Here is a 23,920-nt window from a genome sequence, read left to right as displayed (position 1 = left end):
CTTAAAGTGAACAGAGATGGAATCCACTGAATCTACACTATTACGGACAGCCAAATATTTGAATTTAAATATGGAGCGAAGGAGAGGCAGAACCTTTTCCAGCGAATATTTATCAGGTGAAGCCTGGAACATGGATGATGGAACAGGAAATTAGACATGAAAGAGATTATTACGAATTCGTCAAATTATATATATATTTACAGTGTTGAGATGAACAACATTTATATAAAAAAGGTTTACCTTTTAAAAAAAGTGAAAGATCAAAATTTATATATTATAAAATTGTATCTATCATTATTTTTCATTGATTATTAACATAATTCTGCGTCGATGATGACTAATCCATGCAGATATATATGGTTATATATTTCTTATTCGAATCAATCACGTAACAAAAGTATCTATCCAAGGCTTAGGGACAAAAAATACCCACTAAAGAAGAAATTAACTTCTATTTATAAGTATAATTTTCTTAATTAGAATCATGTCTTCTGACTATTAATAATTTTATTATGATAAATATTTCAATCATAAATTTTTTTATAAAAATAAATTTATAAATTTACTTGAATTATAATATTATTTTTGTTATAAAAATATTCTCCCACTCACTGTGCCTAAATATTTGTTAGCCAGCGGTTTAAATCAACTCAAATCCATCATTAATCTAACAAAATGAGAAGACAATACTAATTAACATAAAAGGAAATGTCAAAAGGGTCTTTTGAGAAGGAGATAAAAAGATTGTAGGATTGTTTAGATTTGGAAAGTATTTCATTTCATCATTATAATTTTTTATACAAAATATAATAAACAGTTTAATTTTTTCAAATAACAATTTAATTTTATAATAATAATATTTTATTCTAACTTTTAATTTTTATTTAAAACTATCACATATTATTTTATATAATTTTAATATGCCAACAACCTCGAGGAAAATGAGCCTGAATTTCTGAGTGCATGCATGCTTAATTTATATGGCTACATGGTCCAAACTCCAAAGGATGGGCTGGCATGATGTGAGTACCGATTGAGCGCTCAAATTTTCACATTACGAGACTGCATGCAATGTTCTTTACCTAAAGCATATTCTAGTTGATTATCCTTTTAGCTCTAAAGCCTGGCAGCTAGCCTGAGGCCATGAGAAAAAGGAGAGAGGATTCCTACGGGGGCTGCCTTTATTATCCTCATTATTTCTCCTCCTTTTAACTTTGTTCGACAAAGACCAATCAGTTTTTCAAGTTTCGAGTTCAGATCAGCAAGTTGCCATAGACTCATGGCTACCTACATGCATGCAGTACATGGCAATAGTACCTCAGCAACCACTACAAGAATAAAGCTTTTTTCCAAGCAATTAAAAGTTTGATGGAAATAAAATTGTTGCATTTGCAGCAATTTAAAGATTGATGCAAAGTTTTTTATATCAAAATTCGAAATTAGTCTTTTACAGCAATGTTTCACTTTTTACTACAGTTGCAGTTTGCTGCAATATTTAAAATATTTTTTCCGGCTCATTTTTTATTTGTAGCAACAAAATAATCGCTGCAATAAAAAGAAATACTTTTGCAGCTATGTAAATTTCGATGTAAAAAAAACTTTTTCTTATACAGCCTTTTTCCCACTTTTTTCTCTCCCCTCTCTCTTCCCCCCCCCCCCCCCATGGTGAGTCCGTGACTTTCTTTTTCGTTGATCTGCAAAAATTTCCCTATCTCGGCTTCTCGATCTCCCTCATCTTCTGCTGATTGATCTCGCAAGCATCTCCTCTCTGTATTAAACGCCGCCGTCGACCCACCAATGCCGTCCACCTCCTCAGTCGCTGGTCCCTCTCACGCGGCTTCTCTCTGTCCCAGGTAATCTCCCTCTCTCTTCACCCACAAACCCACAAATCTCTGCCTTCCTCCACGGCGCAGCTCTATCGCCACCCCCATGCTCCACCTCCAGCTACGACAGTTGCAGAGCCCCGATCCAAGCTCTCTGTTTCTATCCCCGTCGATCTACTCTCTCAACGACGAATCTCGCTCAAGCCGTGTGTACATGGCCCTGCGCTGCCTTCCTCCACAGTGCAGCTCCACCGCCTCCCCTTCAATGCCGCCCACAAACCCAGAAACCCATTTTTGCCCACAAACCCAGAAATCCATTTATTCTTAGTCGTTGAGAAAGGACAGAGTTCGCCGAACGAAATATAACTTGTGGTTGACGGGCTGCCGATGTGCAGTAGAACTTATAGCGAAATAAATTTAAAAAGTCGTTAAGAAACCTGATATATTGCAGCGGCTTCCCATCAGTATTGCAACGTTACTAATCGACCCAAGAACGGAACTGCAGCGATTACAAATGGTACTCCTCCACGGCAGTTGCAGCGGACATGCTCTATTTTTTGCATCAGTAGAAAACGATGGAAAACCTCAATTTTTCCAACGATTCACGTCCATAGCTGAGTTCCCTTAGTTGTAACGAAACTAAGGCGTCCAACGTGCGACCAACCCAGAATAGTTGGTACAGTCCGACTGCTGCGTTTTATAGGATGAATTTCGAATGATGCTATTGCTGAAATAGGACAGTTTTGTTATAGTGAACGCCATATAACTTGTCTCCTTCGCATAAACATGAACTGTATGTGAGCAGCGAATGATCATCGGGGTGTATATCTTGTTCACCAGATTGTCAGGACAACTTGAACTGGGGGAGTTGCGATCCAGCAGTAGGCCGTAGACCTTCTTTCTGCAAAGGTAGGTGTTACTCTTTTTCTTGTGTTGCCCACTTGGACATGATGGCAGGGGCCAGTCTCCAGCTACACCAGTACCATGCATGCATAATGCATTCGTGAATAGTGACTCATGGCACTTCGGATTCTTCATCGACCTTATCTTATGCCTATCAACGAAGATGCTTCATCACAGTACTCGAGCTGTAAACGCACGGCAGAAAACCTTTTAAAAAGTGAAGTATTTTGTCAAATACAATGTTTAAAACTTAATTAAGTTGCGTTTAGATGTTGAGTTCAAACTAAGATGAATTGGGTTAAATTCTTTATAAATAGTAATGAGTTGAATTGTGAAGTTATGTAGGGCTTATCTAAGATAAATTTATATATATTGAAATATTAAGATGAGTTTAGAGATATTTATAGAAAGTTAAAAAGAGTTGTGCGTTTTAAGTATAAAAAAGTGTTGAGTTGAAAAAAATTATGTGTCCTACGTGTAAAGAAATTTTGAGTTGATCATATGAGTTTAATAATTTAAGAATTTGATATTTAAATATTAAATATAATTTAAAATTAGATTGAATTGAATTAATCTTAATAACCCAACCTTAATACTGAAGTACAGGATTTACTTATCCAGAAAAAAAAAAAAAAAACATTTTTTTATTGAATAATGATACACTTACCACTATTTTACCACTTTTTTTAATTTTTAATTTTTTTTTAATTTTTCTTTTACTTAATGATTAATTAAGTAAGTGACTATCAATAAAATTATATAATTTTTAAATTTTTTTTAATGATTAGGGATGTTAAATAAAATTTAAAAAATAATAATAATAAAATAAATATATTATAAGTGGTAAAATAATGATAAAAGGGTGGTAAAACATTATCTTTTTTATTTGAATGAAATTTCTACGGAGTAGGTTGAAAGTAGCATTCAGTCCAACGACCTTCTCTCTCTCTCTTTTTTTTTATTTTTTACCCGACGGTACTTGTAAAGTCGGCTTTATGCTTATTTCTCATAGACAACTGCTACAAATTTACTGAACCGGCATTTGATTTCTAACGTAACGCTCGCTTCAACGACTTCGATCCTGAGATAGTTACGGATAATATGTGACCCGAGCCATAAGCTAACGGGAATATGGTATGAAATTAATAGATTTAGTTTTGACATTAACGATTTTGAATTTATATGATTTGTTAAGACATAATTTATAAACAAATTAATAACAAGTCAACACACTTAATATGAAATTAATCCGTGATGACCCGTTTATATTATTAGTCACAGTCACAATTTTCTTATTGTTAGATTTTAATATTAGTATTTTTTAATATGTTTATATTTTTATTATTAAAATTATAACTTTAAACCTATACTCATATTTATTAATATCAATATTGTAATATTAATTTTATTATAAGTTAAAATTTAAAAACTATTGATATTTTTTTGTTAGTGGGTAATCTAATTTTTTTTTTAGATCTTATAACTACATATAAATATAGATTTTAATTTTTTTTTAAGAAAATTATGTAAATGATGTCAAATAGGTTATACATATTAATTTGTTTCATTTATATAAAATGAATTGAAATAAATAATATTATTTAATAAATTAAAATGAATTAGATGGCATAACTCATTATTTAAATAATTCTAACATTAAGATACTTAACGGATGAGCTTGAATTGAGCCATATTGTGTCGATGATTTGATACGGCACAAACACCCTGCAAACAAATTGCCGCCCATAGTTCCTGCGACGAAAATTGCTGATAATAGAACGAAAATTGCCGCCCATGTGCTGTCAATGCTTCTTTCCTATGTACGTACTTCCGTGTAAAGTGGGATGTTCTATAACAAACAGAGCCTTGGAAAAGCAAGATGAAAGAAACAGGCAAAATTACCTGCATCTTTGGGCGCTAATACCCCCCAGTCTCACCTATTCATATACTGTAAAAAAAAATATAGTTGCAAGTATAATTATGTATTAATTTATACATTAATGTAATGTAATTGATCAAAAAGTAGATTTTATTAAAAATAGTGTTAGTTTAAATTTTAAGTATGAATAAATCAATATTGGTACACAGATTAGTATGCGACTGTACTTATATGTAGCAAAACTCATACTGTAAATATATATCGTGAATTCGTTATATCTGATATATTTATTTTACGATAAAAATAATTTTATAATTTAATATATTATATCAAATCAAATCATTTTATAATTTTATATTTATATAATCATTTTATATATAAATTATTTTTCTTTAGCAAATAAACAAGATGATACGAGGCGAAACAAAACTGCAGTTGGAGTACTGTTGCTATTGACTATTGAGAGACGCGTCTGCCACTTCTCACATGCATGATTCGTCCAAAATGATAGGCATATACTATTCTCTTGATTAATGACCACTCCTCATGTGTACCAGCATGCATTCTCTTAATTCTTGAATACAGTAGTGAGTTGAACAGTACAGTGCGTGAGGCTTGGGGAATGAGGAAAATGCTTTTTATGTTTAAGAAGATAGGAATGGACCTACCGTGTTGCCTATCCAATCTTATATCTGTTACTTCTGGGCAGGAGATACTTCCTACACGTAAACAATTAAACGTACTCTGATCTCCTCCAGCATTATACAAATTACATCTAGCTAGGCAACACCCTAGCGGGTAAGGCAAATATCTCACTTGATTAATTTTATTGGGTTACTTCTAATTCAAGCATGCCTGCATGCAGGGCAAGCCCAAAAAGAAACTGGCTAGGAGATGCTCTTTTCTTTTTCATTTTTCTTTTCTTTTTCTTTTTCTTTTTCTTTGTTTTTGAGAAAATAGGAATTGATTAGTGTCGAGTTCATTCATGCTAAAATAATGAGGAGAATTGGACAGGGTGCAATCAAAGAATTACTTCATTGGCTATTGCATGCAGTAGGCATAACATGAGGAGTCAAATAAGGGAGAAGTTATATGACATGACATTTCATAACAAGATGAATGTACATGTGTCTGCATATCAATGTTCAAGAAGTGCACTCCTCGCTGTTTCACCTCTCTATTGGGCGCACCCTGGAATAACTTTAGTTGGGCAATAGACAAGAAAGAAAGAACCAAGATGTCCTATTTCTTGAACAAATTAGACGTGCTGAATGATTTCTAAATGGATATCCTTATCAGTCTCAAAGATCTCCATCGATCCATTGAAAGTGCGATTTTAGTGCTCCATGGGATCAATAGAACGACATGGTAACATTCAAAAGCTTCCAATTAAGTACCAAGACATAAAATTAGAGAAGTGTTACCACCAAACGGAATTTTATAAAAATAAACTTACAAATTTACATGATTTCATATGATCTTTTAAAAATACTTTATGATATAAAGTATCACATCAAATTAAATAAATTTATAAATTTACTTTTATGAAATTTTTTTATCACTAAAATATTTCTCAAAACCAAATCCTGCTATGAAATAATAGAAGTTCATGACAAGCCACACCATCACTCACCATGTACGAAATCATCAATAGTAACAATGGTAGAGCAAGGGCATCCAAGAAAGACACAAAGATCAAAGTTGTATCACTACAACAAATAAGCCTATTACCGCCGAACACAAGTCGCCGCAAATAGTATACTTTTCGCCACAAAAGCTTATTTCCGGCTGAAATTAGCTGCCCCAAAGTGGCCAGAAATTTTGAGCCACTAAAGATTTTTTCCGGCTACAGGAGCGAATGACAGAAATATTTTTCTATTTTCGGCAACATTTAGTCGCCGGAAAAAGTATAAAAATGGCCGCAAAGACATCTGACTGCCTCTAATCATAAATTTTTTTAATACGATTTTTTCACTTTTTTTTTTAAATTATATTAGTTTTTATCCACTCTTATCAAATGATAAAATATGTCTTTTTCTTACAAGCACTCTAGAATTAATTGAAATTTAATGGATTTCATTCCCAACAAGTAAAATTTTTCTTGGCCAACAATAAATTTCTCAACAAAACAAACTCTGAATATCACAATAAAATAATGAGTTTGTTTATTATTTCTTCAACAACTCGAGATCAGTTTGGCATTGTTTCTTAATATCACACTCATTATTTCATTACAAAGAACATATAGATATATATATATATATATATATAAGTATTCAAGGGAAATCCAACTATTCCAAGAGCCAAGTGCCTAAGAAAAACACTCAAAGGAGTATTAAGTTATTTCTTCTTCCACCTCTTTAGAAGGGAGGGAAGGAGGCTCATACATGATAAAAGTCCTATAAGCTGAGATTACAGCGAGAACAATGAGACACCAAAGAGCCAGGTATGGAGAACTAAAGCTAGCTTCATTCTACTGCAAAACCTTCCGTAGGAACTACATGCTTCACTCCATGAGATTTCTGTCACCATTGTAAGCTAAGTACAGTATCTCCAACACTGCTGCCCCGGATGTGGCTATTAAGCAAGCTACAATCTGCACCAGAAAAATAATTGCAAAAGAAAATTGCTATTAGAACCTTTTTTGAAGGAAGATTTCAATGTTTATTTTTTCTTCAATCTGTATGGAATATTTTAAAATGCCAAAATTTATGTTACTCATTATTCACATACTACACACCTAAAGCAAAACAGAACATGTCGACAATGTTTATTATTAGTCCTCACTGCAACTTCAGGTAGTACTCCAACTTGACAATATAATGAATATCTACAATAAAGAAAAACTCCAATGCTATCTACTTTTAAACTTGCATAAAGATATTCTCTTCTGAAGTAAGACAAATTGACTATATATAATTACTGAAAAATTTGAACTTGTTACCAATAAGTTGGAAAGGATGTTTCTGGATCACCCCTCAGACTGAGTGGAGCTAATGGTTCTAACAATGACTGCACAGGATTAGCTTCAGGACAACTACTTGAGCCAATTGGTCATCTCATTGGAACAACTAAATCCCTGCAGCAAATGCAATGACAACTCTTCTGCAAAATAATTTATATTCATCAAGGTCATTATGAAAAAAAAAAAAAAAAAAAAACCAGAAACAAAGAAAACTAAGGTGTCCCAAAGCCTATGCCTCAAACTAAGGTCCAGCCATGTCTTTGAATGGGCCTCCCACACTGCAGGACATGTAAGAAATACCAAAACAAGTTACAAGAATTAAGAGATTATAATGAAAGGAAGCATTAACTAATCCATGTTAAACTAGAAAACAAAAGGTCCACACAAAATTCTGCTGTATTCAAAGTAGATGACTACCTTAATATTATAGAGCCTTGAAATTTAATAAGCAACTTAGGGAAACTGAACTCTTCTTCAGCAAATAATCCAGATACTTCGATTTTCTAATAATATTTTACCAAGCCTGATATCAAGGGTACAAGTCACACAAACATTTGGAGAAATACAACCTAATACAGTACACACTACCATTAAATATGAACTCTTTGATCAGCAATTGAAAAATAAACCCCAATCAAGAGGAAAGGAGAGGGGGCAGGGAGAAAAATTGTGGAAAAATATCATGAAACCGCTGTTTTCACTTCGTGTTAGTGACCTGTGCATATGGGCCAATCAGATTCCATGTCACCCCAATATTCCTAACCTATTGTCTTGTTCTAATGGTACTTGTATTTCTTTTTTCTTAATTATAAACCATGACTAATGAAAAACAAAGGGTAAAATGGTAGAATGAGTTCACAAAAAACCTCCCATTACCATCACTACCACTGCTAGAAATACTATAGGTAAGGCAAAAAATGAAGCGATAAGAACAGCAACAAAAAAGAGGACATCAACAAGACTTACGTTCAGGAGGATTGAAAGTTATCCACTTCCTGATCATCAACACCATTGCATAGATCACTATTGAACTTTTTCAATAATTATTTAATTTCCAATCACTTGAATGCAAATGTTCTTACCTCTTAGCACAGGACTTTAGTACCTGTTCTATTTGTCAGTGTACATGCACTAACAAAATCCCAAGTGAGAAAATGGTTAAAAAAGAGTCAAAGAAAAGGATACAACTTTAGACAGCAGAAAGCTTTAGTGAATTTAAAAGATCAACATATTGATGTAAAATGATCTAAAGATAAAGTCAGCAATGCTGCAGAAAGATGGAGTTTTTTTTATGAAACTCCATTTTTTGGTTGTTTGTTTGGTTGGCCTGTAGGAAAAGTCCAAGCCAGGTTCTAGGAAACTACAAACAGCAGAAAAACCAGGGGGATTGAAAACAGGAGGATTATAAAAAGGTTTATTAGCTAAATTTTTTTGGCATCAAAATTATAAAAAGGTATTTATGGCCAGATCTAGAGAAGTTAAAAACAGGGGGATTGAAATTCAGTATAGATATAAGCTAACCAGGCTTAGAAAAACCAAGTAATGAGTCCTAAAACTCTTTAATTATGATTCATTCTACTACAATATATAGAGCTAGCATTTCTCTCTTAGCATTAGAAGTAATTTCTTGTATTTTCTACAGAACTCAAATCCACCAATGGATCTGGGAGACATCGATCTTTTCCAGCTATTTATGGTCGTTCCTACAAAATTTTGAAGCCCGCAAACAGAGCAATGCTGAAAGTATTTGGTCTAGGTATGTAAGTATACAACAAGGAAAAAATCACAACAAAAGTAACTATTTCTATAGAAAAGTTCACAGAGTTTAATCTCGTGTTCTGCATCTACCCTTGGATTACAAAAAGATTTGTAATCGAACGAAAATCAGACTACTCAAAAACAAAGAAAAAGAATAAACATCTAAGATAAAAACTACACAAATCGGAAAGCTGTAAGCTCACATATAGAGAGAGAGAGAAAGAGAGAGTAACCTTGGCGAATCCGAGTGAGAGTTAGAGAGAGAGAGAGCATGACAGATAAAGTCAGAGAAACTGACCAGCGACGACAAGAAGACGGGCGGCGACGAGACTACGGCGTCGGTGTCAGCGCTTGGAAATCCCGTGAGAATCTTAAATCCCTAGAGAGACAGAGAGAGAGGGAGTGGCGAGAGTGACGGAAAGGGCAAAAATAAGGGTATTTAGAATAGTTACTACGGTGAGTAGAAGTCGCGGTAATAAGTCATTTAAATGCCAATTACGAAATTGTGGCAAACCTTTGTCGCTGTAACAAGTTATTAAAACGATCTACAATTACGGAACAGGTTATTTTTGGCAAAACTATTTCCGGCGACCAAAACTCGCGTGAAAAAGTGTTTAATTCCGGCTACATTTTCCAGTTAGCCAAAAAATCTCGACTGAAATGAAAATGTTATTTTTTTGTGGCGAAATTTGTCTTGTAGAAAATAAAAATAGTCCAATCTATTAATTTTTTTTGTAGTGTATAGGCAAGTGGGGTAATTAATCCCTCCTTCGAGAAGATCTCACGATCAAAAAGAAAAATGAAGAGTCGAACCTACTTCAATAATGGACACGTTAAAACCCTTCGGCTGAAAAAACCTATAAAGTACTTTAACCTATATCCACCTTTATAAAGAACATTTGTTCCGCAAGGTCACACATTTATACCAAAAGGCGTTAGGAGCACCTATCACTTCGTTACACAAAAACAGTATAAACAAGATGAATAATTCTATTGGAAAGACTTTGCTCCTCATATTATCTATGTGACATAATTTGATTTAAAGGATAAATTCTATCTTTAAAATATCAATACTTGGAACAAGATAACTGTTGCACCAATAAGATGTATGCAGAGATATAAATAGCATGAAAGACGGACACAGAAAAGAAGGTGAAGAATCTCAGCCAGTACAAAAGAAGAAAGCCAAACAAAATAAAGCAAAGTGCAAATAAACAATTCAATGATCCAACTTTATTAAGGAATCGTCCAACCCACCCACCCACCCACCACCAAAAGGCAAAAACACTACCGTTCAACCGCAACAAAGCAAACCACCTTCCCCACAAAGTACAAACCTCCTAAACAAATACAACTATCAACCCAATCAACCGAAAAACGAAAATACAATAAGGCGACCCACGATCAGATCAGAACAAGTATATGGATTTCAGATCCTATCCACCTTATCGGCCTTGATTACTGGATTAGCCTTGGCAATGGCGTCACGACCGCAGGTTTTGAAGTCGAACGTACAATCGTGCTTCTCCGGGTACCGGTGGAGCCCACAGAAGGTACTCTCGCACTTGCACCGAAACCCAGTCAAACCCACCTTCTTGTTACAGATAAGACACCGGCTCGCCACCTTTGGCGGCTGCGCTTCACGGTCAGCGGCAGCACTGAACACCGAAGACGACGAAGAGGGTCCCACGCCGAGGCTCTCCGTGGAAGAAGCAGAAGGTAGGACCAGGTGATCATTGTCTGGCCGCGTCGGCTTGGGGTTGAAGGATTTCTCCATAGCGACTTTCGCCGAAGCCTCTTGTTCCTCTTTTATCCGGTTATCTCTGTAGCACTTGGAGCAGAGATTCATGGTGGCCGCGTTGCCGAAGAAGCCGCAGTTGTTCACGCAGAGCTTCGGCTCCGAAGGCTGGTAGCTCGTCCCGTCATTCTGTTCAGAACCCATCTCTCTCTCCCTCGGTTCGACTGCCTTCAGATTAAGAACAAAAATTACACAAGAAAAGAATTAGGCACAAGGGCTCTGAAATTTTCTGAAATTCTGCGTTTGTTCGTCAAAGAGAGACGACGTTGCTGTTGATGTTGTGTGGGGTTCAATGGCTCTTGGGTGTTATATAGAGGTTTCGTTTGTCAAAAGTCCAAGTACCGCCGACTGGAGGTCATTAAACGAATTGACCACTATACCCCGACGAAAAAAGGCATGTGTTAGCTGGATCTTTCGAGAGATTTTCTCTTGCGAGTTTAGGTAATATTTTTGCCCCTCTTCTGTAGGGATTTATTCACAATAGGGTCATAAAAATTAAAAATACCGTGTTCCGTGTCCATTCAAAACTCGTGGGATTTTTGGAAAAGTCCACGTTAAAATCCGAGAAGACATAGTTGTCCTCAAGAGACTTGGTTTTGAAGTCCACGCAGTAGAGGGCAATTTCGGACAAAGCGGAGCGAGTTCACCGAGTGAGACGTGGCAGCAGCCGTAACTTAAGACGACTTGATCTGACTGTCCAAAATCATTCAATTTTGACGGGAGGAATCACGCGGCTACGATGAAGTACGCTACATAATAAATAGTTTCCGACATCGATGAACAACAACCAGAAATTTTGGTCGTCGATGAACACGAAGGAAACCCAAAGGATACATAGAAACAGGGTAAACTTTTAAAGTTCTTTTTATAAAAACAACTGGATCTGGTTCTTAATCGTACACATCGAGAGAGAAGGCGAGAGAGGCACTTCGAAAAATCAATTGAATTCAAAACTCGTACCTTGATTAGCTCCGATGATTTCTTTCTCCAAGTCTATCCCGTGCGCCGTCTCTTCGTATAGCAAGGAAATTGAATTCTGAGCAATACCAGGAACAAGAAGAGCGAGAGTATTCTGAGGAACAAGGAAATTGAAGGAGCCGAACGGCAGAAGGAAACCCCCTCTCTCTGCGGCCTGCGCTCTTTTTGCCTTTGCCTGGGACCGAACACTTTGTTAAACACGCCTGTTCCCGAGGCACAGCCACGGGGGAATGACAAAGCTGGTGGGACCCCATGGACCGGTTCGACTGCCTCGTAAGAGCATCCGCTTTGGCAAATGTTATGGTCCATGGGGCCCCGATTGCATACCAAAACAAGATTGCAAGTAAGAATTTTAGATTCGGTTTGGTAAATAAAAATTTTCATCTCAAATTTAAAATTTTCATATCATTATTATAATTTTTTCAAATCTTCATATAAAATATAATAAATAATTTAACTTTTTTTTAATTTTTTTAAATCTCAAAACAATAATAATATTAAAATATAATATTTTTATATTTTATCTTAAACTCAAAATTTTCATCTCACTTACCAAGTAGAACCTAATTTTAATCTTAAAATTTTATTTCATAATTATAATTTTTAAAATTTTTATATAAAATATAATAAATAATTTAATTTTTTTAATTTTAATATAAAATTAATATTAAAAAATTATATTATAACAATATTTTATTTATTACTATTCAAAATATTTCATCTCATATGAATTATATAACCAAACAGACCTGTACACTTCTATTCAAATTTTTGACTAACATCGCGTTCGACTGACTTAGTATAGCCTCAGTATAAAGTTAATGATCACCTCCTGATTAATCGAAGATGTTCTCTATACGCATTATCTATAACATGTATCAATAAGGTCGAGACTAATTATTGAGCTCATAGTTCAATCCCTAGCGTTTAAAATTTGGGTCCAGCATTGGCAATGGTCCAGTCTAACATTTAGCTAGAATCTTAATTTTTGGCTATAACATTAAGTTTTAGTTATATGAGTCTATATTGGACTAGTCATCTTAAAGTCTAAATAATAATATAATATTATATATTTTAATCATATTTGATAATTTTTTAAATATTTTACAAATACACCTCATATATCAATTAATAACTTTATTAAAAAAAATAAAATTATTATTTTTCAACTATTTTTGCCTTTAATCTAATTATTCAATAAATATATTTTGCCAATTATTCATTCAACAATCACATATACAAACATACCAACATTTATTCTATCCAACATTTACATTTAGAATTGTGGTTGTCTATCCAACATTTACATTTAGAATTGTGGTTGCTAACAAACATCTAATTTTATTGGTGCAGATATTTTACATGATCACCATCTAGTTTTATTTAGAAAATTGTAAAAAATGCCCTGCATTTCACCAATGAATACAAGCAAGCACGTAACATGTATAAAATATGTACATTATCCACATGGGAGCACAAACATGATGTTTGGTTTTAGGCCCAATATTTGCCGAGACCCATATCGATATCTCTCGCACAAAATGTAGCTTTCAAGTATTTGAGGTCTGCTTTTCATTTTTATCCTTGGCATTCCACCGTTCCCCTGCCCCCAAGTCCCCTTCCCCCCAGATTTGAGCTAAGTGAGCTCTCTCCAACGTCGCTGCTAGTTGCCATTGACGACATCTACAACGAGGTTGCTGCCAGCCCACATCTGCGCCGGGTATTTTATTGAACATACCCATATCTTTTCCCTCTCATCTCTCTCTCTAATTTTATTTCTTTCCTAGTCTTTTTCTTTCTCAGATTTTGTTTTGTTTTGTTTTTTATTTTTTTAATAAAAAGAAAGTGATTTTTGGAAGAGGGTGAATTTGCTTTGGATATATGTTTGCAAGTAGATATAGCAGCACGATGGAGAAGATTGAGAGAATGAGACTTGCAGGTTGAAGAAGAGAAGCGAATGATGGAGAATAAGAGAAATATGCTTTCGGGAGAAGAAAGAAACAAAGAGGAAATGTGGTGATTTCAGGCTGAAGGAAGAGAAAAAAACAAGGGAAACGCAAGTGTGAGAGTTGGTAAAATAATAAAATATAGATTTGGTCTCTGCACAGTAGCTATCCAAATATAGTGAGGGGCATGAATTTACTGTAGATGAAGTTTTAAACTTTTCACGTATAACTAGTCTGATACAGAGGAAAATAATCACAACATTCTAAATTTTGGACTTGGGCAATGGCGAGGCCATTATTAATGCTTTTAGCACATGGACTTATTCCTCCGAATTCCTAAATTTCCATTCTAGCTATATTTGTAATGAGCTACAGGTATAGATAATTGGTTAAGAAAAACATTATTGTTAAGTCATATTTTATATCCACCCGCTCCGAACTGCACTGAGTGCTTGTAAAAGGAGAGAAATGGGTGGTTGGATGTGTCCTTGACACTTTAATGCCACAGTCAAAATGCATTTTCACCTTAGAAAATATAGAAAGAACTAAGAGTTTATTCAGAGTGATCAATCCATCTCCTTTGCATGCTCCTCCTTATTTATACCAAAGTCTCCTTTAAGATATCTGGCTTTTTTGTCACTCTAATGATCACCTCATGTTTTGGACGACATGATGTCGTATTTAATGTGGCCATTCCTGTCAGAGGTTCAACCGGATACAAAAACTCCATTTCAATTATTTTCTCCCTATAAAAAATCTTAATGTAGCTCTGGGAAATTAATAAAAATATTTTTAATAAAAATATGCTTTGTTGCTTTGTGTTTTCATGTAAGTCAGATGTATTTTTTATGTTTTATGTAATTTTCAATTCGATTTGATTTGATGTATTTTGATTGTATAGGTTGCTGTTTTTGAAAAGTATAAAAAGGATAATGGAATTGATTCAATGGGTTTAAATATACATTAGAAAAATAGATGATAAATAAATAAAAATACTAATAATAATAATATTTTAATATTATATAAAGAATTATGGCTCCTTTGTATGGTTGATTTTGAATTCATTAGTCCAAAGGTGCTTTAATACATTAATAAGCCGACGAAGGAATATGTCCATAATGTCGTCATACAGTAGTGTAATAAGCCTGTGAGGTTCGAGCCGCCGCGTTATAATTTTTTATTCTAGTTTATTTGTTAAAAAATGTGCTAAGGAACGAAGAAGGGAAGGTCGGCCCGCCATCAAACTTCCTTCAAAATAGAATATTTATTATATTTAATTTTTTAAAATAATATTTACAGTTATAAATTCGCTTACTCATTTAAAAAATATATATAAATAATATAAAAAAATTAATTTATTAATAGTAGACCTCATTTTTTTTAAGAAAATTATACAGTGCTTACAAAATCTATAAATATATGAGTAATGCTATATACAGTTGTGGAGTGTGCAAATACCACGTAATTGCTTTGAAAATGAATGGAGTTCACGATTAAAAAAGTTAATTTTTTTCATGTAGATCTTGTATTAATTTACTTTTTTTAAAAATACTGCGCGATACTTGTACAACCACGACTGTAAATATCATTTGTCTAAATGTATTTATTATTATTATTTTATTTTTAATTTGAGGTTTGGGCTCTTCTCCAGGTTTGTCGTTGGGTCCAAATGAGTGCTTGGAACTGTGGGAGCAATAATAGGGTGTATCGACAAAATATAGATGGGAAAGCCCAAATTAACGGCCCAGACCAAAGGTGCCTAGAACTGAGGATGGGAAACTGATGATACCAACACAGGCCGAGGGCCCAACGTTCTGAGCTGAAGATCCTGATCATCCTATCCACTGAGATGCATCAATTATCCGTGAAATCAAAATATCAAATATTTAGAGTAAATTTAGATATTGTTCCGTGTGTGTTCTTTTTTTTTTTTTTTAAAGATAAATTACTAAAAAACAGTTTTTGATGTAGGTCTAAGATTTACTGATTTTTAAAAATATAAAAGCACGGGACTTACACACTCTAGATTGCATATATCATTTCTCAAATATTTAAATATTCGGTGGACTTCCCTCTAAAGAAAAAATGATTGATTCTGTGCCACCACATGAACATGATGACTATGATGTTGTAAATGTGTGTGCATAATAACGTAAACTCCACAACTACATATAATTATGTACAAGTTGAAAAATACATATACTTGTGATTTCAAAAATCAAAATCGCCATTATGTGGTGAATAGGATACAGCTTGATGATGAAGGAGCATACCAAAATCGATGGAATGCAATTGATTGCAGGCGGGGGCAACTTGCTCGTCGGATGGAGTCGATACGTAAATGCGATGGATGATGCGAACCTGGACCCATAATAATTCACATATGTATATACGCATAGCCATCATGATTGATGCATGTTATGTATGTCATAAGTTCTGTAATTTCGGGCAAAGCAGTTCGGAAACTTGGAGGGAGGAGAAGAATAAAGGGTTTCATTTTTTTTTTTAAAAAATTTATTGTTGGACTTTTTGTGATGATCCGATTTAATGATCCGACTCGATAAGAATTCGATACTATTTTTTTTGTTTAGATTTTCAATAAGACTTGGGTCATAAAACACAGGTTTGGGCTAATATTTGGATCTGATTTAGCATTCAACCGACACGACCCGCTAATGACAGTTTCACTATATATATATATATATATATTGTATTATTTCATCGGTCGTACCATTGCACTATGCATGTATTCAACTTTTATCTATATAAAATTTTTAATGGTTTCATGGATATACGAACATTGCCGAACTGTATAAACCTTGTGGTCATGTATGATTGATTTTGTTTTTGTTTTGCTTTTTCTCCAACTATTCTATTGCATCTAAAGTACGCAACCCCATGTTAAGCAGTCGTAGCAGTAGTAAAAGAAGATATATATGTATAAGCTGTGAAGGTCTGAGTGGTTCGTAGTGCTTCTGAAAATGGCTCTTCGATCGCCATTCAAAATAAATTCATTAAGTTCCAATTGCATGTATACATGACGAGTCCTTACAGTGAGGGAATTGCTTTAATTCTAGAGAAAAATGAAACTAGGTATGGTCTAGTACTGGTGCATGCCTTTCTAGAAACTTTCCCGACGTACCCTTGTTTTTGTTTTGAAAGATAAGAAAATCAAGGAAAGGTCATCAGCTAGATGCTTCTGAACTACGATCATGATGAAGAATTGGACACGGTCACACAATCATCACATTGTCATCATAACCATCTATCTGTAATCAAATGTAGGTGGGGATTATTAAAGGGGATATTGGTGTTTGCAGGTCCTCAATATATCATTTGACTCTTAGATATCTGTGTTCAAACTAAGTATAATGAGAGATATAAAGGGTGGAGCAAAGAAGGGTGGATCGAGCTAAGATGCCAACCTTCCCTTCTAATGGTCCACCAAGTCACAAAGCTTAAAATGAGTGAGGGAGAGAATATGGACATTCTCCTACAGCATTGCAATATGGGGCCCTAAGCTAAGGTGATAGCACTGAGCACATAGGAAAAGCCTACCCATCCATTTTTGCTGACCGTAACCAGGATGCCATTCCAAATGCACCATGACAACGCTAGACACTACAAGACATGCTTGATGCTTGAGTTTGAGAAAACAGAGAGCGATTTCCTAAAAAAAAAAAAAAGAGGGCGATTTGGGAGAGAGTGATAATTGTACCAAATGACGAACAGGAAATCAAAAGGCCTAGTCAAAAATAGCTGCCGCATGTATAGACAGACCTTCCCAAGGCATGCATTTCTACGTGACAGATAATAACTGCGTCGTAATAATACGACCGCGCGGTTTCGACTTTAAACCATCCCAACAAGAGTAGTTTATACGCTATTTCGGACACTCTCTTTGAAACCGTTAAGTCTGTAATCGAATTTTCTACATATCTACTCAGATCCTCTGTTTCATATGGACGTCTAAACCCCTTGCGTAGCCAAAACCTCTCCTGCTTCAAGGGATAGCTTTTTCCTCCTCATTTTTTGATACTGGGTTCTATGCCCTCTACAATCATGAATCCACTTGCTATCATTACCAGCAGAGAAATCTCTCTCTCTCTCTCTCTCTCTCTCTCTCTCTCTACATGCCAACCACACGGTACATACACAAAGGCGAACCCATGCATCTATATTTATATGAGCATGCAAACCATTCTTCTCTCAATTTCCACTCTCACCTCAACACCATAAATCTTATGCTCCTGCCAATTTTAATAGGAAGGCCGACAATAACCCAAGAAGATGTGTACCAACAACACTGAAAAGCTTCCATCTGGTCTGGTCCATTCTTTTGAAAGAAAACAACGATCGAAGCGATCTAAAGTACAAGTTCCCAGGCGAGTCAGGTATGTTGTATGTGTGTTTCATCACATAAAACCCATGTATCTCCTATGAGAAAACCCTTTTCTCTTTAATGTTTTGACGGCTCCCTTCTATTATGATCGTTAATATTTTAGATGGACGTAACGTGTGGATGTCTTTCAGCAGGAAAAAGTGCGAAGAAAAGGCAGAGAAAGATATGGAACTAAAGAACCTGAAGTTATTTTTGGAGAACCAAAGTTTAATTGAAGAGAATGAGAAGCTGAGGAAAAAGGCCAGTGTTCTTCACCAAGAGAACTTAGCCTTAATGTCCGAGTTTCAGAACAAATTCCCCGACTCGGACAGTTTCTTCGATTCTCTACCTTTGTTCTTCTTCACAAACACTAATAACAGAAGATGAGAGACATATTCTCTGTTTTTTAGTACAGAAGGAAATTAGTATTTTCCTGGGTTCATATCTTGTTTAAATTTGGTGAAATATTGTAAGATATGAAAGTTTGGACACTTTATATATGGCTATGTTCATGCGTTTCTACACAGAGAGAATGATAAAGTGGTACGGGTTGTCTCCGTTCAGACCAGACCGGCGACATGAACTTGTGTGAAAATCAACTTTTTGGGAATTCAAAATTTCAAATCATCCTAGTTTATGTGGAGAAAGAATAAAAAGAAAACTTAGTCGATGTAAATGGTATTCGCTTCCTTTCTTAATCATCTCGTTCGCTAATTTAGGTAATTGCACTCTGGGCATCGCATTTGGTGGATAAAAAAAGGATTTGCCTTTGGATTATGTGGCATTTGATCATTTTCGGCAGGTTTTAGCCGTCGAAGTACAGAAAGGGGAGCAACTGGGAACTTTGACTTACACTTTCGACGATGTGAACAAAGGTGGCATTTTCCGCCCACCATCTTGCGTATCTTGCATGTTCTTGTTTCAAGATCCAAGGGTTACAACTGTAAGGAAAGAATTCCAGACCCGCTTAGTCTTAAAGATAAAAATGATGCTTTGAACAATGAAAACTGCATATTGAACGGCGTTAACACGAAGGCATGGTTCCCGACCACAAACTTTTCATGTTATTGATATGTGCACGTCAATATCAACTGATCTGTGTCCACTTTGTTTCTCAAATAAACTGAACTAAGTATAGCTCTGCTTATGTCATATATAGTACCATGGCAGACGAGCGGAGCAAGTATTATTATATTGTATTAGGCAATTACTCCAGTTTAGGTTGCCGGGGTGAGTACTAAAACGAGTAGTAGGTGTTTACCAGATTCCGCTGTCCAGATATCAGATTGACCGACTTTAACCTGAATTGCTCCGGAGGCTCTCGTTGCCCCAGAAATTATTTTTGAGGGTTTTAATCAAGATTTATCGGGAGGAATATGGTGGTGAGGTAGTGCCGGAGCAGAGAATGGGAGCGACGGTAAGACAGTAACTGCGTGCAATTGAGGCCGGGGCCATCCGATCGCGAGATCGAGGAAATTTGTGGGAGTGGGCGAGCCTTCGTCTCCAATGTGAGGAAGAGGGTGCTTGTGGTACGAGAAATCATTAGTATGTTCAGAGTCGTATTAATTAATATTTTTAGTCGTGGTACTGACGCCTTGCACCATACCTCTTGGCTCTTGTAATTAGAAAAATATTAATATACAGTCGTAACTGTGTTTCATTTCTTACTATAATTTGATAAGAAAATATTTCGTCTTATTTTTTTTATCTTATTTATTATTTTAATTATTTTAAATTTTTATATAAAATATATTTTTTAAAATTTTAAAATAATAATAATATTAAAAAATAATATTTTATTTAATTTTCATTTAAAATAATTTTATTCCATCTGATTATTCAAACGTATTTTATAATTTTATTACTGAAAAAAATTAATATTTTACTTCAATCTCATATTTATCTTTTTTTAATAAAAAAGAAAAGGGGTGCGACACTGGTAAAGTACACAGTATCTAATATTATTCTAATATTATTTGTTTTTTATCACTTTGGGCCATAAAGGTGCATTGGGTTGGACTAGAAATGAGGGCCCAAAGGTGCATCAGACTGGATTTGACATCATCATAATCAGAAAAATTATAATGGAGAAAAATAATGGATACAACAGCTGATACAACAGGCGTCTAACTGAGTGTCCATGTCATCTATAATAGCGCAATGTTATATACAGTTATAAAATTATAAATACTGTATAATTACTTTGAAAAAGAGTAAGATCTATAATTAAAAAATTAATTTTTTTCATATGGATCTCATATTAATCTATTTTTTTCAAAACGATTGGACGTCACTTACACAACCACGATTGCAAATATCATTTTTCTCTATAATATATGTTTTTATTTTCCACTTCCTCTCCCTTCCCATTCCATTCCCCTTCTCTATCTTTCCTCCGAAATTTAATTTTTCGCTCTCTCCCACCATCTCCATCTAGCTTGCCGGCTTTGACCAGACAAAGACGAACTCCTCCACCTTACTCCCACACGAAAAGTTATGAGATATTTCAAGCGCAGACAAAGTTGCTTTGAGTGTTTTGGTTTGCCTTTTTTGACTGTGTACGTTTTTTTTTTCTTCTTAAATATATCGGCTGACGTATCTTGTCGGTCCTGTTCTTCATCTTCGTTGTCATCGGTTCATCTCTCTTTTAGATAATTAGAATAGCAACAAGTGGAGGCATGGCTTAAACATCCTGCCTTTGAGGGGAAAAAAGAAGAAGAAAACCCCAATGTATTTATGGGCGTTCTGTATTTTTCATCTGCAGCCTATTCAAGTGTGAAATCTACGATTATTTCTTAACCTGCAAAAGCAAGCAGGTTATACATAGTCACTTGTAAATGTGAAATCTGGCTACTCTAAACCCGAAGAGTAGGGGTTTTTTATTTTTTTATTTTTAATATATTGGTTGATTTATGCCAAGTCGGCCAATTGTATGTAGAAGGACTGTTATCATCAATATGGACCAACCATTTCTCTTTTATGTTTACACCAAAAGATTTAAAGCATATTCACCCGCGACCGGCTTGGATTAATGGTGTGTGTCCAAGAACACTTTTGTTGTGTCCAAGTGACGTGGCTTTTGCCAGCCTGAAATTAAGCAACAGTCCAAGCCCCCCCAAACCCAAGGCCTTTAAGTTGAAGCAAAGCCATGTGCACAAAATTGGCGTGCATAAAACTTTGTTCCAAGTTGTTGTCTCATTGTCTGGCCTCTGCCTCTGCCTCTGCCTCTGCCTCCTAAATCAAAATTGCTGAAATTGAGAAAAACACAGATAATATTGTCTCGTGTCAGAAGTTTTTACATGGAAAGAGGATTCGGATTCAGCGCGCCCTATCATCAAAATTCATGCTTGACATAATGGAACGTGCGGACTCAAAAAAAGAGAGACTTTAGCAGGTGAACAATGACATTCAAGGCGTTTCGTAGACCAGCCAAATTGAGGCAAATATGAACTAGGGCTGAAAGTCGAATGGTCCGGACCGGAAAAATCGACCGAACCGGTCATTTTTGGACCGGACCGAATGAGTCCCATTCGGTCCCGGTCCAATTTTTAAGGGACCGAAGGTATTCGGTCCGGTCCCGGTCTGGGGGTTTTTCACCCCGGACCGGACCGGACCGGACCGAATAGATTAAAAAAAAAATTATTATTTATATAATGGTTGAATTACTAATAGTCTAATACTAATACAATTATATAGTTATACTAATTATAAATTCATAATAACTAAATCATTGTAAGTCTATAACTATATTATATATATATTTAGTATCAATGTATTACTATATTCTTTAATATATAACTATTAACTATAATATATAGTACTAGTATAACCGATCAAAAAAAAATATAGTACTAGTATATATATTAATGTATTAACATATTATAAAAGTTATAGTATAAATTATAATATATCATATATTTGTAAATTTATAATAGTATTAGTATAGTTAACTTAATATGTAATATGTTAGCATTAAATCACTATAACTACATAGAATATTAGTAATAAGAGTATTACTATTATTTAATATAATATTACATATATTATCACTATCATTACATATATTTATTAGTTATAGTATTAGTACTAATAGACTAACAGTATTAGTTATTAATATTACATATAGTTACATATATAATTATCACTATTACTAATAGTAGTAGTGTATTACTAATATATATAATAGTATAGTATATGTATATATATTAAATATGTCACAATATAATTACATAAGTATTAAACAAAATGTCATTGAAAAAAAAAAAAAAACTCATAGGGTGGACCGAACGGACCGAACGGACCGGACCGGACCGAATGGGACCGGACCGGACCGAACCATATGAAGTTCGGTCCGATTCAGGGTAGAAAAACCTGGATCGAATAGGTTCGGTCCGGTCCGTAAAATCTCCTTGGACTGAACCTGAGACCGAATTGACCCCTAATATGAACAAAGGAAAGGAAGAAATTCTGACACGTTTAGACGGGTCAAACTGCTAAAGTATCGAACATCAATCAAATTACGTTACTTTTTGCCGTACTGTTTTTCTACCTAAACTCCAACGTGGTACAGCCGAATTCTGACAGAGAAGAACAATACAGTTTGTAACTTAGTTTAATTTTAAGCTAATTTTAATGTCTAAATATATAATTTTTAAATTATTAAATTTATTTTAATTTAAAATTTTTATATAGACAAGACTCATAATTTTTTTTAACTTAATATTTTTTTATATACAAAATTTACAATTATTTTAATTTTATATAAATATATATAAACTCATTTTAACATCTAAACTAATTTTAAATATATCTTATAAAACTTACTCTACCATCTCAACTTATTACTATTCACAAATAACTAATCTTAGTTCTACATTTAAACAAGACCTAATTATTTGCCATTTCTTAAAAGTATTTACATCTCATGTTATTTATAAATCATAATTTAATTTATAAAATTTAAAATTTATCTTTTAAATTAAATTATACTACCTAAATAACGTATGTACTAAAAGTTTTCAAATAAACTTATTAATATATCAGAAAAAATATTAGAGAATGGTCAAATTTAAACCCAAAATCGAGCTAAAAGTTAAAGATAATAAAAATTCTTCGACAAAGTTGGCTATTAGGGTCCTCTAGCTCAGATGAGCTTTTTGAATGATCTGTGATGGAACTCTATTTGAATACTCTTAACTAATCAATAAGGATTAAGAATAATATTTTAAAAAAATACTTTACTACATAAAAATAAATTTATAAAATAACGTAGCTTAATGTGCTATGTTATATTATAAAATTACTTTTATCATAAAATAGATATAATGAATCACATGAAACTACGTCAATTTATATATTTAGTTTTGAATAATTTATTTATATATGTAGCACTCCTCTTAAAAAAACAACAGATTCAGAATAAGAGAGCAATTATTACATATTTTTTCCTATAATAAAGAGAACTAAAAGTGACATAACAAGAAATAGAA

General features: G+C 34.2%; 2 protein-coding genes and 1 long non-coding RNA gene across 4 annotated transcripts; 2 read left to right on the top strand and 1 right to left on the bottom strand.

Moving 5' to 3' along the window:
* Positions 1-8,375: 8,375 nt before the first annotated feature.
* On the bottom strand, positions 8,376-12,235 carry LOC122290148 (zinc finger A20 and AN1 domain-containing stress-associated protein 1). Its single transcript, XM_043097710.1, has 2 exons — positions 12,087-12,235; positions 8,376-11,294 (listed from the first exon to the last, which is right to left on the bottom strand). The coding sequence occupies exon 2, from the start codon at positions 11,268-11,270 to the stop codon at positions 10,758-10,760; it is 513 nt and encodes a 170-aa protein (XP_042953644.1). The 5' UTR covers positions 11,271-11,294; positions 12,087-12,235; the 3' UTR covers positions 8,376-10,757.
* Positions 12,236-12,312: 77 nt separating this feature from the next.
* LOC122290150 lies at positions 12,313-14,377 on the top strand. Its single transcript, XR_006236307.1, has 2 exons — positions 12,313-12,447; positions 13,458-14,377. It is a non-coding gene; the product is annotated as an uncharacterized LOC122290150 (long non-coding RNA).
* A 3,685-nt stretch (positions 14,378-18,062) lies between these two features.
* Positions 18,063-18,955, top strand: LOC122290193 (protein LITTLE ZIPPER 1-like). Of its 2 annotated transcripts, none has more exons than XM_043097769.1 (2): positions 18,063-18,444; positions 18,587-18,955. In XM_043097769.1, the coding sequence occupies exons 1-2, from the start codon at positions 18,341-18,343 to the stop codon at positions 18,816-18,818; spliced, it is 336 nt and encodes a 111-aa protein (XP_042953703.1). In that variant the 5' UTR covers positions 18,063-18,340; the 3' UTR covers positions 18,819-18,955. The 2 variants fall into 2 exon arrangements, with proteins under 2 accessions (XP_042953703.1, XP_042953702.1); XM_043097768.1 differs by having other exon boundaries at positions 18,077-18,444; positions 18,584-18,955.
* Positions 18,956-23,920: the final 4,965 nt, after the last annotated feature.

Source organism: Carya illinoinensis, chromosome 12 (genome assembly GCF_018687715.1).
Source record: "Carya illinoinensis cultivar Pawnee chromosome 12, C.illinoinensisPawnee_v1, whole genome shotgun sequence".
Classification (NCBI taxonomy): domain Eukaryota; kingdom Viridiplantae; phylum Streptophyta; class Magnoliopsida; order Fagales; family Juglandaceae; genus Carya; species Carya illinoinensis.
The sequence above is the reverse complement of the archived record's forward strand: the minus strand, read 5'-3'. Positions and strand labels throughout refer to the sequence as shown.